This window comes from Xiphias gladius, chromosome 15 (assembly GCF_016859285.1).
Source record: "Xiphias gladius isolate SHS-SW01 ecotype Sanya breed wild chromosome 15, ASM1685928v1, whole genome shotgun sequence".
In the NCBI taxonomy this organism is placed as follows: domain Eukaryota; kingdom Metazoa; phylum Chordata; class Actinopteri; order Istiophoriformes; family Xiphiidae; genus Xiphias; species Xiphias gladius.
The window spans coordinates 28192923-28208457 of record NC_053414.1 but is presented as its reverse complement, the minus strand read 5'-3'; the positions used below and the strand labels follow the sequence as shown (position 1 = coordinate 28208457).

General features: G+C 38.8%; 1 protein-coding gene across 4 annotated transcripts; it reads left to right on the top strand.

The window, feature by feature from the left end:
• Positions 1-2338: 2338 nt before the first annotated feature.
• LOC120800726 (high-affinity choline transporter 1-like) lies at positions 2339-14422 on the top strand. Of its 4 annotated transcripts, none has more exons than XM_040147019.1 (10): positions 2339-2431; positions 4794-5001; positions 6815-6928; positions 7280-7435; positions 7511-7689; positions 8097-8240; positions 10072-10225; positions 11862-12079; positions 12285-12844; positions 13874-14422. In XM_040147019.1, the coding sequence occupies exons 2-10, from the start codon at positions 4818-4820 to the stop codon at positions 13881-13883; spliced, it is 1719 nt and encodes a 572-aa protein (XP_040002953.1). In that variant the 5' UTR covers positions 2339-2431; positions 4794-4817; the 3' UTR covers positions 13884-14422. The 4 variants fall into 4 exon arrangements, with proteins under 4 accessions (XP_040002953.1, XP_040002954.1, XP_040002952.1 ...); XM_040147020.1 differs by lacking the exon at positions 2339-2431 and adding an exon at positions 2715-2777 and having other exon boundaries at positions 7541-7689; XM_040147018.1 differs by lacking the exon at positions 2339-2431 and adding an exon at positions 2782-2873.
• Positions 14423-15535: the final 1113 nt, after the last annotated feature.

Genomic DNA, 15535 nt, shown 5'->3' with positions numbered 1-15535 from the left:
CAAGTTCGATGGCTTGTTTCATTCACAAGCCATCTACGTCAAACTGGAATGACCATCACTAAACAGAGGATGAGTTCTATGACACCACTAATCAGCCACTTTAAATGTTGTCTTGAGATCCTGCCCCAAGCAGCTTAACACCCATTCACCCATTCAATCATGGAATTAATTCCACTGTCATGTTGATGATACTCAGCTGTATCTTCCTGTAAAGGCTGGTGACTCTTCTTAATGATCAAATGAGAGATTGTCTGCTGTGAAAAGCTGGATGTCACAACATCTCCTGCTCCTAAATTCAGATAACACTTAGATGCTGGTCATTTGCTTTGCCTGACATAGACAGCAGTTTGAACAAGTAAAAGTAACCCTTGATAACTGTGATTTCTCACGGTATGACAGCCAAGAACCTTGGTGTTACATTTGATACTACCCTCCCTTTTGGTCAGCACACAAGACATCACCCAGACTGCCTTTTTTTCACCTACGTAACATAGCTAGGATTTGGTCTTACCTGTGCATAGCAGATGTTGAGATCCTAATTTACACCTTTGTGTCATCCAGACTGGATTATTGTTACGTTTTGTTTTCAGGCCTGCTACATGCTATTACTAAAAGTCTTCAAAAGGTTCAGAATGCTGCAGCTAGAATTTTAACAAAATCCAGAAAATTTTAACACATCACACCATTTTTAGCTTCCCTTCATTGGCTCTGTATCAATGTCACTTAAGATTTTTCTAATCACATGCAAAATCATAAATGTGCAGGCCCCTTCATATCTGTCTGATCATCTTAAACCTTATATTCCATCCCATGCTCTGCTTGGACTCTTGTCTGTCACCAGAGTTAAAAAGAAGTCAGCAGGCCGCAGGGCCTTTCTTTCCTATCCTGCCCCTCTCCTCTGGAACAACCTCCCTGCTGATATCAGACTGTCTGACTCCGTTGAGACATTAAAATTCCAACTTAAAACTCACCGTTATGCTTTAACTTTTACTTAGTGGCTTATTCTTTGATTACTCAGGCCTGGTACCTGTTACCATTCTCTCACTGGTGAGTTGATCTCAATCTCAATGAATTCATTAAACCTAGTACATACTGTATCGTTCATATTGTCCTGCCAACAAGATTACTGTAACCTTTCTGAAAACCACTGCATCTCTCTAACCCTTTGTTTGTTTATTCCCTCAAGCACATGAACGTCCAGGCTGTGTGCCTCTCTCTCTCTCTCTCTCTCTCTCTCTCTCATATGGTTGTGTAGTCTGTCCTCTTTCTAGGACTTCATGGTGGAGAGGAGGTCATGTGGTTAAGGTCTTATCTGTTAGCGGCACCTTGAAGTTGCTCAATGTCCTCCTGGATCACATTCTTTATTAATGTGTACAGTCTCTAATGTTGTCATCCTGATTGTCCATACTGCAAACCTGCTGTTTGTCTATCGTTCCAGGAAGAGGGATCCCTCCTCTGTTGCTCGTCCTGAGGTTTCTTCCATTTCTTCCCATTAAAGGTTTTTTTTGGGGGAGTTTTTCCTTGTCTGATTCAAGTGACTAAGGAAAGAGGTTGTTGCTGTATAGACTGTTAAGCCCCTTGAGGCAAATTGGAGATTTTTGATACTGGGCTATATAAATAAAATTTGACTTGAATTGTATTTCACTACTTCTCAAGTAAAGTAAAAAAAAAAATAGCACATAGTATTGGTTCCTGTTTGAAGTAGTGTTCTCCAGGACTGTGACCAAGATTTTGTGAAGATACTGTAGCCTTTTGAGGGAAATATGGTTGAAGGCAAAGTTAAATGAAATACCCTGTTCATCAGTTTAACTGAAAGGGGAACTCCACTGATTAAACACATCAAGTTCAGTTCATTCATCAAGTATAATTCAGCCTGTAAAAACAGCTGTTTTAATGTGTTCTGTGTCTTTGGAGGGAGCTTTCAAAGTCTAAAAATCAACCCTCACAATGTCATCAGAGTTATTTGAACTTGGAGACAACATTTTTTCAGCAGAAAGCCTGTGTTGCATAATGGAGCTGTGGAGTTTGGAATTTAACAAAGGAAGAATAACAGTAATTAAATAAACTATGCAAGCATAGGGTAATGACACAAATCAAGCTTGATTCCAGGGTACATTTGTGTTGAAAGTACAATTGTTTGTGTATTTCTTTTGTTTCGAAATGAACTACAACTTGGTAAAACCATCAGCTTGCAGCCACCAACCACCATCTGTGTGACAGAGGTGATTTTTGGAAGTGTTACTGATTGTGTCTACAAAACACTCATATGCTTTTGCACAGGTCACAGAGGGGAACAACTGGTTTTAAGTCCTCGAAGCACATAGCGTGGATGGGTGCACTCACCATGACACCTCCAGAATGGGAGTGTGTGAAAACAGCCGATGCCCTGTGCGTGATGGGCCCAGTGTACAACACAGGATAGGAGAGAAGGGTAAGGACCATAGCTACCACTGAGGTCATGTCCTCAGTATGGTTGCAAAAAACTAAAAACCTGTAACTTTGTGTGGCATTACGTATTACACCATGTGCACCCCCCCCCCCCCCCCCCCCACACACACACAAACACACACACATTCGCACGCGCACACAACACGGGAGGAGAGCCTGAACGCACGCGCAGCTGGGCCCGCCGTGGACTTGGGACTGTTATTTTGCGTGATGGAACGGGGTTTATCAGGGTTCTAGTTTGAATAGCTACAGTGGGCCCTGCCTCTCCGCAAATACAGCATAACCCAGCTCGCAGGAGAACAGATCGTGTTGGACCCGCAGGTGTCAAAGTAAGTTCAGTCAAAGCGTTGTTCCTGTAAATGGATTTACTGGAGCCCAGTCTGCCATGACAGTTGGCCCTGGATCTTTGTTTGTGGCTCCTAAGGGTATGGACACATGTATTGAATTGAATTGTTAAGCTCCTAACTGTTTTCAAGTCATGAATTTCATTGCTTATTAGAATGGTGTAAAGACCACTTTTTAGCTAACGCTAGCTAGTCGTGAAACAATTGGAAAACAGCTAACATAAACATTTACCTGTTTCACACTCTTTGCTAACTCACTTTCATTGTCTCGGATGTACGGGTCATTGTTAGCAGTTTATAATGTCAGTAGCTCAGATCAATAAGTTTGGACCAGAGCTGTTTCAAAAGCAACGGACTTCCAGTGCAACAATATGATGAACGTGTGGCTCTGCAGTATGAGTTGTTCATTCTGAAAAAGTTAGCAAGCTACAGGTTGCAAAAAGTTTGGTCCTCATAGGCTGGTTGAATGCAAAGGCACATTATGAAATATATAATAGCTACAATCTATATATTGTAGGAACAATGATAGGAACTGTAGGAACATTGATATTTGGGTCTTAAAGGGCAGAAAAAGTAATATTTTACATGGGCTTACTTCTCTTTTACATTGTCCCAACTTTTGACCTTTGAAAGTTGATGCAGTAGATTGTGTTTCCTGCTTAAGTGGTACGTTTGGTGACCCATTGTGGTAGTTTGACTTGTGGTGTTATGGCTTTAGCCAGCATGTAGAGCTGCAGTTACCAGTTATTTTCTTCATTGTTTTATCTGCCTGTTATTTTCCTCTACTAAAAGATTGATTGTTTGGTCTATAAAAAATAATAAAAAAGTGAAAAATGTCTAAAAAACCAAGATATGCAACATAAAGGACAGAAAACAATGAAAAGCAGAAAATCCTCACATTGGTGAAGCTGAAACCAGAGAATGTTTAGAGTTTTCTGTTTAAAAATTACCTCAATGATTAATCAATGAATCAATTTTTTTACAGTTGGCTAATCAATTAATCTACCAAATAACTACCAATTTCAACTGTACCAGTATGGTTCAATGCAGCTGAGTTTTTTTATGCAATGCTGTTGGCTGTATTATTTACTGTAAGCGGTGTCAGTGTGCCGTGTTGTGCAAGCCATTTTTTTTAAACATATGTCCACTAACACCAGCTGCAGTACATCTTTTATGTGGTGATGGATATGTGTTGTGGTTTTTGCATTTCATCCACTGCTCTCAGTCACTGCTTGTCATGATCTGCCCCTCTTTAGTGTCTATTTAGTGTTTCTTGTTTTAGTTTGAAATCACCGTTCTTTTGAGTCTGTGTTTGCTTTAGTTCCTGCCCATGTGTGTTCCCTGCCTGTTTGATTGCCTGCCCTGCCCTGATTAGTTTCACCTTTTCCCAATTACCTTTGTGTTTCTTGTGTATTTAGTCTCTGGCTCTCTCAAAAAGTTACAAAAAAAACCAAACAAAACAAGTTTTCCTAAAAAGCTTTTCCTTGACATCCATGGAAAGATGTGAAGGAGAATTCATAAGGACTTAGGAAAAGACAACCTTGATGCTAAGAGAACCCGACTTCACTTGTACTTAGACACACAATTATGTGGGTGTTATTGACGTAGGTCTTCCATGGTGAAACTACGATGTTCTGAAGATGGCCTAAAAAAACCACACTCACATTTATTGACATGAATCCCAATACTTTTGAGCCTTGGAAAAATAGGGGCCGCTTATAAAAAAGGCTTTAATTCCTAAACTGTTAATGCAATATTTTTGTTAAACCCTTTGAATTAAAGCTGAAAGTCGACACTTCAATCACTATTCATTAATCATTAAAACTAACCAGTGAGGGTTCGTTGCTAAACTAAACAGGTTAAGTTGAACAACATCAGGAATATATTGTCAGCTCTGGTAAGCTTTGGTTCCTGACTCTATTGGTGATCTTTACTTTTGCACACTTGCGCTCCATATACAGCGTCAGTATTTTGTATCCATTCGGCTGATCTGCTTTTCAGTGCGCTCTATCGTGTCTGACCGCCATGGCTCTGAACATTCCCGGTGTGGTTGCAGTGGTGGTGTTCTACATCCTTATTCTGGGGACAGGGTTGTGGGCCTCCCAAAAGTCCAGGAAGGCTGAGAGGAAGAGCCATGGAAACAAGACCGAAGTGGTGCTCCTTGGAGACAGGAATATCAGCTTGTTGGTTGGGATTTTCACCATGACTGGTAAGTGGGACTCAGAAACTCATCTTAGCCCAGCTGATAATATTTAATATGATCATAAATAGGTTTATGTTGTCACATATGATTTTTTCGAGATCAAGTTAATTATCTCATTATTTCAGGATAAAAACAGTTGTTTCTTTCTGTGAACATTAATTTATTCTTTGTTTATTTACCCTTTATTTATATAGGTTGGGTGGCTGAGCGTGACTGCTCTTTTACAGCAAAATTGAGTGAAATTATTGAAACAAAGTAACAAGGATGGACAGACACATTTAAAGCAGACATCAGACAGTATACAATGTGCAGGCTCTATAGAAGAAGCCACAAGAAGGTAGAAAATGGTTAATGACAGTGTTCTTGAAGTTACAGAGAGGTATAAGTGATAGAGTTCAGTTGAAATTGCAGACTATCCCACGAGATTTACGAATTTACAGCAAAGGCAGTTTTTCCTAGATCAGTTGTTATTAACCTTTTGTCCTCATAAAATGTTATTCTCTCAAGACAACAGTGGAAACAAAAGCAAATTTCTCAATGAACAGGGTAATTGTCTCATTATCAAATATAATGTCATGTCAGCTTGGCTTGTGTAGCAGCTGATTTGAGTTGTTCATCTGGAGTTATTTATTGTTCATCAGTGCATCAGGGAGGAATTGTATTGTGTATTTTTATTGAAGACGAGATCCATATCTATGTTTTTCATTTTAAGGAGACTAGTCAGGCTGTAGCCTCACAGACCATTGCAGTTCCGTAATCTTGTGGATACTGTTAATTTCATGGGGGCCAAATAATGTATTGGGCAACAGATTAGTTTTACTAATCTAATTTTAGGATTACATTTTACTCAAGTCGTGGGCTGTGATTTCATGATTCAAGGCAAAGATGTACTATGCCTGAAGCATTCATGATGTTTTGGTGTGCTATTTTAATTGTTGACTGTGTGATGTAAATCAGTGTAGAATGGTTGCTGTATAAGCATGAACTTTATGGCCACAAAGGACATGTTGTCCTCTCAAAACATTTATTCCATTTTAAACACATTAGACCTTTATTCCACTGCTAGACCAGTAAAATCCAACAGAAAGATAGCCCCTGTGCCAGATTCACTGTGGTTAACTTGGTTGAATCTTGTGCAACCAGTACCATGCTGCTTCTAAATAAGAACATGTCTACGTTGGGTAAGACAGCGCTTTCATTCCAACTTTTCTGGAAAAGTACTGCAGCATATGAGGTAGTGCATTATTAATTGTAAGGGAAGATCATCTTCAGTAACCATCACCATGTTGGTTATTGACACAATCACACTGTATTGGTTAAATTTATTAATGACTGGAAAAAATATTGTTTTAACACCTACAGTTATGGATGGTAAAAGGGGTCATCACAGGAGCTCCCTTCTACAACCATATACAGTATATCTTAGACAAATAGCCTGTTGTATCATCCCAGTTCCGGTTGGTAGTGACTCTTACTGCATGTTTACACAGCTGAATCTACGAAAGCAAAGGACATCATCTGCCCTCAGCAATATTTGTTTAATTTGTGTGTGTGTGTGTGTGTGTGTGTGTGTGTGTGTGTGTGTGTGTGTGTGTGTGTGTGTGTGTGTGTGTGTGTGTGTGTGTGTGTGTGTGTGTTCAAACTAAAAACCAGCTAATTCAACAAAATATGTGTCCCCAATTGGGGAAAAAAAAAGATTTTTGGCTCAGTGGTTAAGGTTAGGGTAAGGTTTTAGGTAAAGCATTATGTCAATTATGAGTCCCCAGAAATGTAATAAAACAAGGATGTGTGTGTATGTGTGCGTATGATTTTTCTGCAGCTACTTGGGTCGGAGGTGGTTTTATCCTGGGTGTAGCTGAGGCAGTGTACACTCCTAAAATGGGCTTGATATGGGCTCTTATGCCTATTCAATACTCTGTGTCTTTCATAATAGGTAAGACATACACTATAAAGACAGGTGACTGTGCTGATCTAGATATCAGACATAAACACATTGTTTTCGTATCACTCATTTGATTTGTTTTATAAATATTATTCACTTTTTCGTTCTAGCAATCAGTCATTTTAGTAAACCGCTACATTAAAATGTACAACACTGTACACAGTCAGGAATTGGTTTTGTTACGCTTGATGTACTTCATATCTGAAACTTGCAGTACACAGTGCATGCAGCATCAAAAGTTCAAGGACATAGTGAAAACTATGCAACCCAAAGTAGAGTTTTTAAACGTGTATTCAGATATCAAATACAAAATAATAGTCCATATCTCATCCAATGCACAAGGTGGTCTGTTCTTTGCCAAGCCAATGAGGGACAAGAAATATATCACCATGATGGACCCATTCCAGATAAAGTATGGCAGCCTTCTGAGTGGTGCTCTAGTACTGCCTTCTCTGCTGGTGGATGTGCTGTGGGTGTCCTGCACTCTGCTTGGCTTAGGTAAACACACCTACATACCAAGTAAAAACACAAATTTTCATCCAGTGGTTGATTTAATTAAAACATTTAAAATAGAATTTCTGTGTTTGTGGGTTTGTCTTACAGGAGCAACTATGAGTGTGATATTGGAATTGCCCTATGTTTATTCTATTTGGATCTCATCAGCGGTGGCCATCGTCTACACTTTGTTAGGAGGCCTTTATTCAGTGGCCTACACTGACATCCTCCAGCTCTCTCTAATTTTCCTCAGTTTGGTTAGTTACAGCATCTTGTACAGTAGCAAGTGTTCATTTTAAAGCTGTACAGTATCTTAGCATCTAGTATAAAGCTCCACCACCTGACATACACCAATCAGCCACAACATTGAAAACAGTTACCATTTTTCCCAAATTTTCCAAAACAAAATGAATGTCTCAAGCAGTGTTGAGTCTCAATTTTGTGCAGAAAAAGTGTGAAAGGAAAAATTTCACAAGCTGATTCTGAATCACCTGAGTTGGTTAAGATACATTTTGATACATTAGTAAAATTACTGGAAGAACCTTTATTATATGTTCATAGCTCTTGCTTTCTCCCCATGTTTTCCACTAATGTTCAAAGGTCATATTTACAGTTTAACATCTGACAAAATAACCAAGTTGTTCTGGTCAATATCTATTTGCAGGGGCTGTGTATCCCCTTCCTTCTGCTCAACCCCAAATCTACAAACATTGCCCAGACTGCTTTCAACCACACGTTTCAGGAACCCTGGGTCGGCACTCTGGACAAGGACAGAGTCTGGAAATGGATTGATGACTTCCTAATGCTGGTAAGCTGAATACGCGTTACAGTAATCTAAACAATAAGAAATAAATGCATGAATAATCATCTCTATCTCAACCTTGCTGACTACAGATCTTAATTTAGCAATGTGTCTCAATTGGAAAAAAATGAGTGCAAAAACTGACTGACATGATCATCAAAAGACAATGATTAGTCAAAGAAGACACCTAAATGTTGAAGGTGACGCTGAACAAAAACACTTATACTGCATGATGTTTGGAATTAAATTTTCAGGAGCAATTTGAAATCTTCTGTCTTATTTGCATTTAACTGAAGGCAGTTGTCAGCCATCCAAATCTTGATGGCATCCAGACATTCATTTACAATGGACAATTAGTTACTCTCATCAGTTTTAAAAGAGCAATACAACTGAATATGATCGGCATAAAATTGATAAGAGATGCCGCTATAATGGCTAATAATCTCTAAGATTCAGCAAATACAAAGAGAACAATATAGGACCCAGAACAGAACCCTTTGAGACACTGCATAACAAAGGCGCTGTGAGCTGACACACAGGGGGCCGAAAAACCCCTATCAGCAAGATGGGATGAGAACAAATACACGGCAGACCCGGAAATACCCACCAGCTGGTTTAGCCTATTGTCCAGAAAACAGTTAAGAAGGTTATTGCAAGCAGTGTTAGAGAAGACAGGCACTTGTGGAGCAGTAGGAGAGAAAATAGTGTTTATAGTGTCGAAGACAACTTTTTAAATTTCTTTTGTTAGATGAAATTAGGTTGGAAAAAATAAAGTCCTAGTATCCTGCATCATTTCATTAAAACTGATTAAAAGCTCTTTACGATGCAGCCAATGGACCTCTAGCTTAGTGGCTTTCCATAAGCGCTTTGTCTTCCTACATTTGCGCCTAAAACTGCAGATTGACTCATTAATCCAAGGAGAAGATTTGACGTAGGAGATTTGTCTAGATTTTAAAGAGCCGCTTTATCCAACACAGAGGAGCACTGTTCATTAAATAACTGGACCAAGGCAAGGTCAGTAGTTGTCATGACAGCAGGTATACAGTACATGATGCACATCATGTTGCTTCTTTATGACTGAAACATGTCTCTCACGTGCAGCTGTGAGATGTTGTTCATTTGGAGATATTTGCGTGGCTTTTTATTTTATATTTCTATGTAAACTTTTATGTTTACAGTGTTGTCAAATAGTGTTTTGTTTTTTTTACTTAAATGTTTGAGGTTGTCTTAACTGCCTAATCATTTCTCCACTTTTACACAATAAAACTGATTTAACTTTATGTAATTGTAATAAATATGTAAACCCATCTCTTTCTTTTTATCACTCGACAACAGTGGAACACTCTACATAGTTTAACTCAATGAAAGTTAAAGGTCAGCAATGTGGTTCAATGGTTAGAAGTGTTACTTCCCTCAAGTAAGGTTTATGGTCTGAATGTCAGCCCGGAGTCTGTGTTGAGTTCTTCCACGGTTGCTCTGGTTTCTGTCCACAATTCAAAGAATGCAGCTAAGGTCAACCCTGTGTTGGACCAGTGACCTTACTAGAGTGTTTTGGTGCCTTTTGCCTCATGCATTCTGTGACAGACTGTAGCTTTTGAGTAGGAGTAACATGTAAACATTTTGTAAGGGAATAACAGTGAGTACATTTTTCAATTTGTCAGAGCAGTATTAGAAAATCTTCAAAGCCTTGTTTCTTCCTGAACTTCACAGAAAATTTCCTTCATTTTGATGTAGAAATGCTCTGTATCAGATTGTCTTTTCATTCCTTCCTTATCTTCCTCATTTTTCCTTGTCCTCATCATGCATGTTCCTCTTCACCCTCTACTCTTTATTCCAGGGGCTTGGCAGTGTTTCGTTTCAGAGCTTCCACCAGAGGACGCTGTCTGCCTGCTCCTCACTAACAGCCCAGTTAACCTGCTATGCCGCTGCCCTTGTCATTGCAATACTGGGAATCCCCCCTGTCTTGGTTGGGGCTGTCGCAGCCTCCACAGGTGAGAGTCAGATTGAGAGATGACAGACCTTCAATACAGACACAAGGTGGCCTGTAGCTATTTGTATTCTTTGAACAAATTATTGATTGTTAGTCATTTTGCAGTATGACAGAGGAAGCAGCGCAAGTTGGCTTGTTGTCTTTCTTCATCTACATACTGTATGGCATCTGTACATTACCAAGGGTTAATGTGAAAAAGTATAGCTTACCTTTAGCAGTGTAGGTGATAACACACTTTCCCGTTTACAGTGCTGAGATGTGCAGTACTACTGGAAACCCAACTTGACTTACATAGTACCACTAATTTCTGGGCTTTCTGTGAGAATGTTGTTTGCTAATTTACTGTAAAATGCTACTTGTTTCTTGATTGCCCACAGACAATTTGCTCAGTATAAAAGAGAGGTGCTCGTCACACGAGCAGTTAGTATTACTCTTACTACAACATTCACACATAACAAGACTTTTGAGGTGGAACACATGGAGCCTATTACTACTTCCTAAATAATCATAAATGATAGTTTATTGTTTAAGGCAAAACAAATGCTGTTGTTTGTTGTGTGTAGGGTTAAGCAACAGGCTTTTCTGACTTTGTTAGTTGGGTTGCTTTTGGACATATAAATGTAAATACAGTTTTAAATGATATATAAACTCTTATGCACATCTGGATTTGGAGCTATAATATATATAAGATTATACCTTTGTGATAAATACTATTTGTATTTTGTTTTATATTGTCCTTGCATTTCTTTTTCTCCGTTTTGTGTATGTACATTTATTATATTTATTATTATTTTATAATATTAAATTTGATTATTATGTGATTATTGAATGTGAAATGGGGTTCATGTAATTTGATTAATTTTTGATTGTTTTTTACAGCCTGTGACTGTAATGTACAGATGTTGTGAAACAGAATACACTCAGAGTTGGGGGATTTCTCTTTAGTAAGAAAAGTAAAAGTAACACCTTAATGCTGCACTTGTCAGTGTTTCGATATTAGCAGTGGAACAAATGTGTTATGTTAAAGGGGCTGCTCAAAGGGATGAACTCACAGAGAAATATCACCCAGCTTCGTAGTTCCTCTCTATGGAGCATTTTAATTTGGTTCACTTTCAATGCTCTCATCAGCCCCATTAACAACTACAATAGGCAGCTGTTTGCAGTGAAAACCTGCCCAGCACCTAAAGCGGGAAGACAAAATTAGCGACTAGCTGGTAAACATACTGGAGCATTGGTAGCTAAAGAGATCGATATTTCCTTCAGGAGTTTCAATCAGACGACCAAAAGTACAAATGCAAGGAAATGTTAATAATGCTGTGTAAATAAGCAGCTATTTGCTGACACATTTGCCATAATAACTTTCTGACGTCATAGTATGTAACTGTTGTGTTTATTATAACTTGTTCTGTTGCCCCCCAAGGGGCCAAACAAAGCAATTTATACAACTTGAAAAATGCACACCTTTAATTTATGTGATAACAGACTGTAAAATCTGTATAATTCCCTAACCTGCTAAAGTGCGAGTTGGTACAGAACTGCTTTAGATAGAAAAACATTTTAATACAGAATAGAGCCAGGGTTTCTGTATTCTATTGAGGAAAATTTACAAGAATTTAACTGTTATTTCTCTTGTCCAGACTGGAACCTAACACTGTACAGCTCTCCACCTCCATATGTACGTGGTGAGCACACTTTGGTCCTTCCCCTAACCCTACAATACCTCACTCCGTCTTACATCTCAATCATTGGAATCGGAGCCGTGGCCGCTGCTGTCATGTCATCCACAGACTCCGGCTTGCTGTCCGCAACTTCTCTTTTCTCGTCAAACATCTACAAGAATATCCTGCGTAAACAGGTATGGAGAATAAGATGTGGATGGTGGCAGCTGAGTGGCACAGTGTGTTTCTAGAGGTGTGACCTAGGGCTGGTCTCTCTTTCCTTAATCTTTCCATTCAATGGAAACTAAAAAGGACAAACAAATCACATAAATCCATTTTGGACAGCACAGGTACATGAATGTATAATGAAGTGTCTTCTTTTGTATGACTCCATGTCCCTAGGCTTCAGACTATGAAATGCAATGGGTGATTCGGGTCACTGTGGTGGTGGTGGGTCTGATTGGAACATCCATAACGTTCTACACCAACAGCACCCTGGTCCTCTGGATTCTTGGAGCAGACGTTTCCTATACCCTTATATTCCCCCATCTGGTCTCTGTGCTCTTCTGTAAAGTGACAAATGGTTACGGTGCCATCGTGGGTTACATCATAGGCTTGACTGTAAGGATTTTGTTGGGAGAGAACGCTGTAGGTCTTCCTGTTATTCTACATCTTCCTGGTTGCACATTGGAAGATGGCATTTATGTCCAAAAGTCCCCAGTCAGAACAATCTCCATGCTCTGCACCCTGATAACCATCTTAGTTTTTTCCATGCTGGCTTTGTTCGTGTTCAACCATGGCCTGCTGTCTGACAGGTGGGACATTTTCCAAGTAAAATGTAACATTACTTCATCACCAGCAGATGCTGTCACTCAGAATCTCAAAGAAGAAGCTGGAAGTGATGCTGAATGTGATGACAACAGACATGGAGTTGCCTTACAGCCAATGTTGCAGAATGGATCGTAAACTTTTGTCTTTCTTCTTAAGTTGCTGACCTGCATTTTATTATGATCTTCATAACTGTGTATATTTAGAGAAACTTCAAGTTAAAGTTGCTTTCACTTTAAACAGCTAACTGCTAGTAATAGTTACTGATGAGGTATTTTACACTCTGGAAAAAAAACCTTTATTTTTCTTTCACTGTAACATACTGTATGGTGGAAATATTTGGGTTGTTTTTTTTTGAAAAAAGATACATGAAAAAGTGATCATCCCAAAAAACAGGAGATTACACAAAATACAATTGGTAAAAATAAAGAGTTAATAAGTGACCAAAACCCTAAATGGATGGATAATAATAGTATTATAACACTGTAATCATTAGATTATTTACCCCTAGTGGTATTTACCCATGCAGATAGTTCTGTTTGCTGAGATTTCAAAATGTCAGTCTCAACTCAAATACACTAGAGATGAATAGTATCTTATTTGTGCTCTTCAAAGCAATTGAAATTAAATTAAAAAAATTCACAAGCAGAATGTCTTATGGGAACCAGATTCAACCAAAGAAAAAGAAGGAAACATTGCTGTGTATTTGTAAATTTTCAGAGCTTTGAGCAGCACAGACTAAAATGCATTTACCTCTATTGTTCGCAGCAGCAGTAGAACCTTCAGAGGTGGATGTTTCAAATTCTGAGCACATAAAAACCAAAACAATCTGCCTGGTTGTATCACTAGGGTTATGTAAGATGAAGTAAAAATGTTTTTTGCAATGTGGGTGAAATAACTTAGCTCTATTTTTTTGTATTTGTTTAACTTGCCTACCTACTCAGTTTTCACTTAATGACATGACTCACACGTCATCCTTTCCTCAGTAAAACTTGCTTTTGAAGGTTAAAGACGTAGCAGGCTATAAATTAAGGACAGTAACTCAGTTTACTTGTGTGCTTAAAAAGTGGGTATTGAGCCTTTAATTCAAGATGAGCACATTGATAATTGTTTTTGGGGATTATCTGTTTCATGTCTCTCTTTTTGTCTTTCTTTCTCTTCAGTGACACTTAAAGGCTGGGCTATGCTTGAAACGAAGTAGTTTGAAGTGTCATCCGACCATGTTTAAAAGCAAAAGTTGAAATAAGGTTAGCTTTCAAATGTGGACGACGATGTACACTTTTACAGTCTCTCCTCTGAGACATTCATGGTGTCGCACTTGGTTGTACATACAAAAAGTGATGGAAGTAGTGAGAAGAATGAACAAAGCGCTTGAGAGAGAAGCTCAGATCCTACCTAATTTTTTTAGCGTCTCGCTCACTGAAGTGGGTGTGCATCTTGGATTCCCTCCATGGAAAGCGTCTGCAGTGTCTACAGTGTCTGCAACCTTGGTTGGCTGTTAGCCAATGTGTGTAGTGTTTCAGCTCACTACGCAGACCGCTGCCAGATTTTCCATCCAACTAACTCAATGCAGCTTCAAAGGCATAAGCAAGTATTTACCAGCATTCCATGTGATGTCCTTAAGAATCCGGTGCCTTTAGATATTTGTTGAATAAACGTATTTTGTTCAAATTATCGATTTCATCTAGTTATTTGATATCAATTACAGATATTATGGTCATTTAAGACAATATTCATTACTTAATAATAAGTAAGTTTAGTATTCTCGTTTATACAAGTCAGAGCATCACAGATTTTGCACTTGGATTTGTAGAGTTTGTTAGTTAAGTTTGTCAATTTACTGCATGTGTTGCCATTTGTTTTGGTGTATTGTTTTGGGATTCAGATGTAGTTTAGTTGTTTACAAATGTCCATGAAATTATGGAAGATTTGTCCCATGTTTGCATTAGCATATTTTGGTCACTAAACCTTTAGATTGATGCTACCTTGCCCTGAATAAAGACTACCTTGATTTATATTTTTATTCTAATAACTAAAAACTATCTGTGTTGATTAATGTTATTACTACATGGTAATTCTAATTCCTTCCCGTGTACTGTACTTTTGTATTCCCCAAATAGTCATTCCAGTGAGCTAAATTTGCTCCGACATTAGTGTAACATAAGCCTTGAAGGGCAGATAGTCTTCAGCAGATGGTCTTTTGCTACTGTTGGACCTGTGATTTTAAACAGGGCCAGTTCATTCAACAAAACAACCAGGGATGTATATTATGACTCTACATGCAGTGCCTGCATTGCTAACCACTTCAGGGATGCCCAATTTGCTTAGTTTAATAAGCTCAATAGTTTATCTAAGCTACAAAGAGACCGTAGCTTATTTGATGTAACGTCCCGAGTTGACCTACTGCCAGCATGAGGTTGACACCGTTTTCTTCTGACCCAGATGGATGGGGTTGTATAGGGCCTAAAAAGGCAGCTGAGTTAGGATATGGGTCAGTGTATTTTAGAACAGGACGATATCATAGACTTGCATCGTAACTTTAGACAGGATTCCCCGACACACATTTTTCTTCGTGATGAGACTGGTGTCATGAAGAGCCCGAGACCAACCATGTTACCATGACTGTGGCCCTGGGTTCTTAAGTGTTTGGTGACTGACCCTTTGATGGGGGCACACTGTATTTAAAGCCATTAATGACAGCTGTTAAACATTTGAGAAGATGGATAAAACGTGATCTAATGCTGTCCGCTGCAACAGCCCTGCTCATACACAACCTTAGACCAAATTAGTGTTATGTCATAGCCAAAGTCACGAAAGCAATGTAT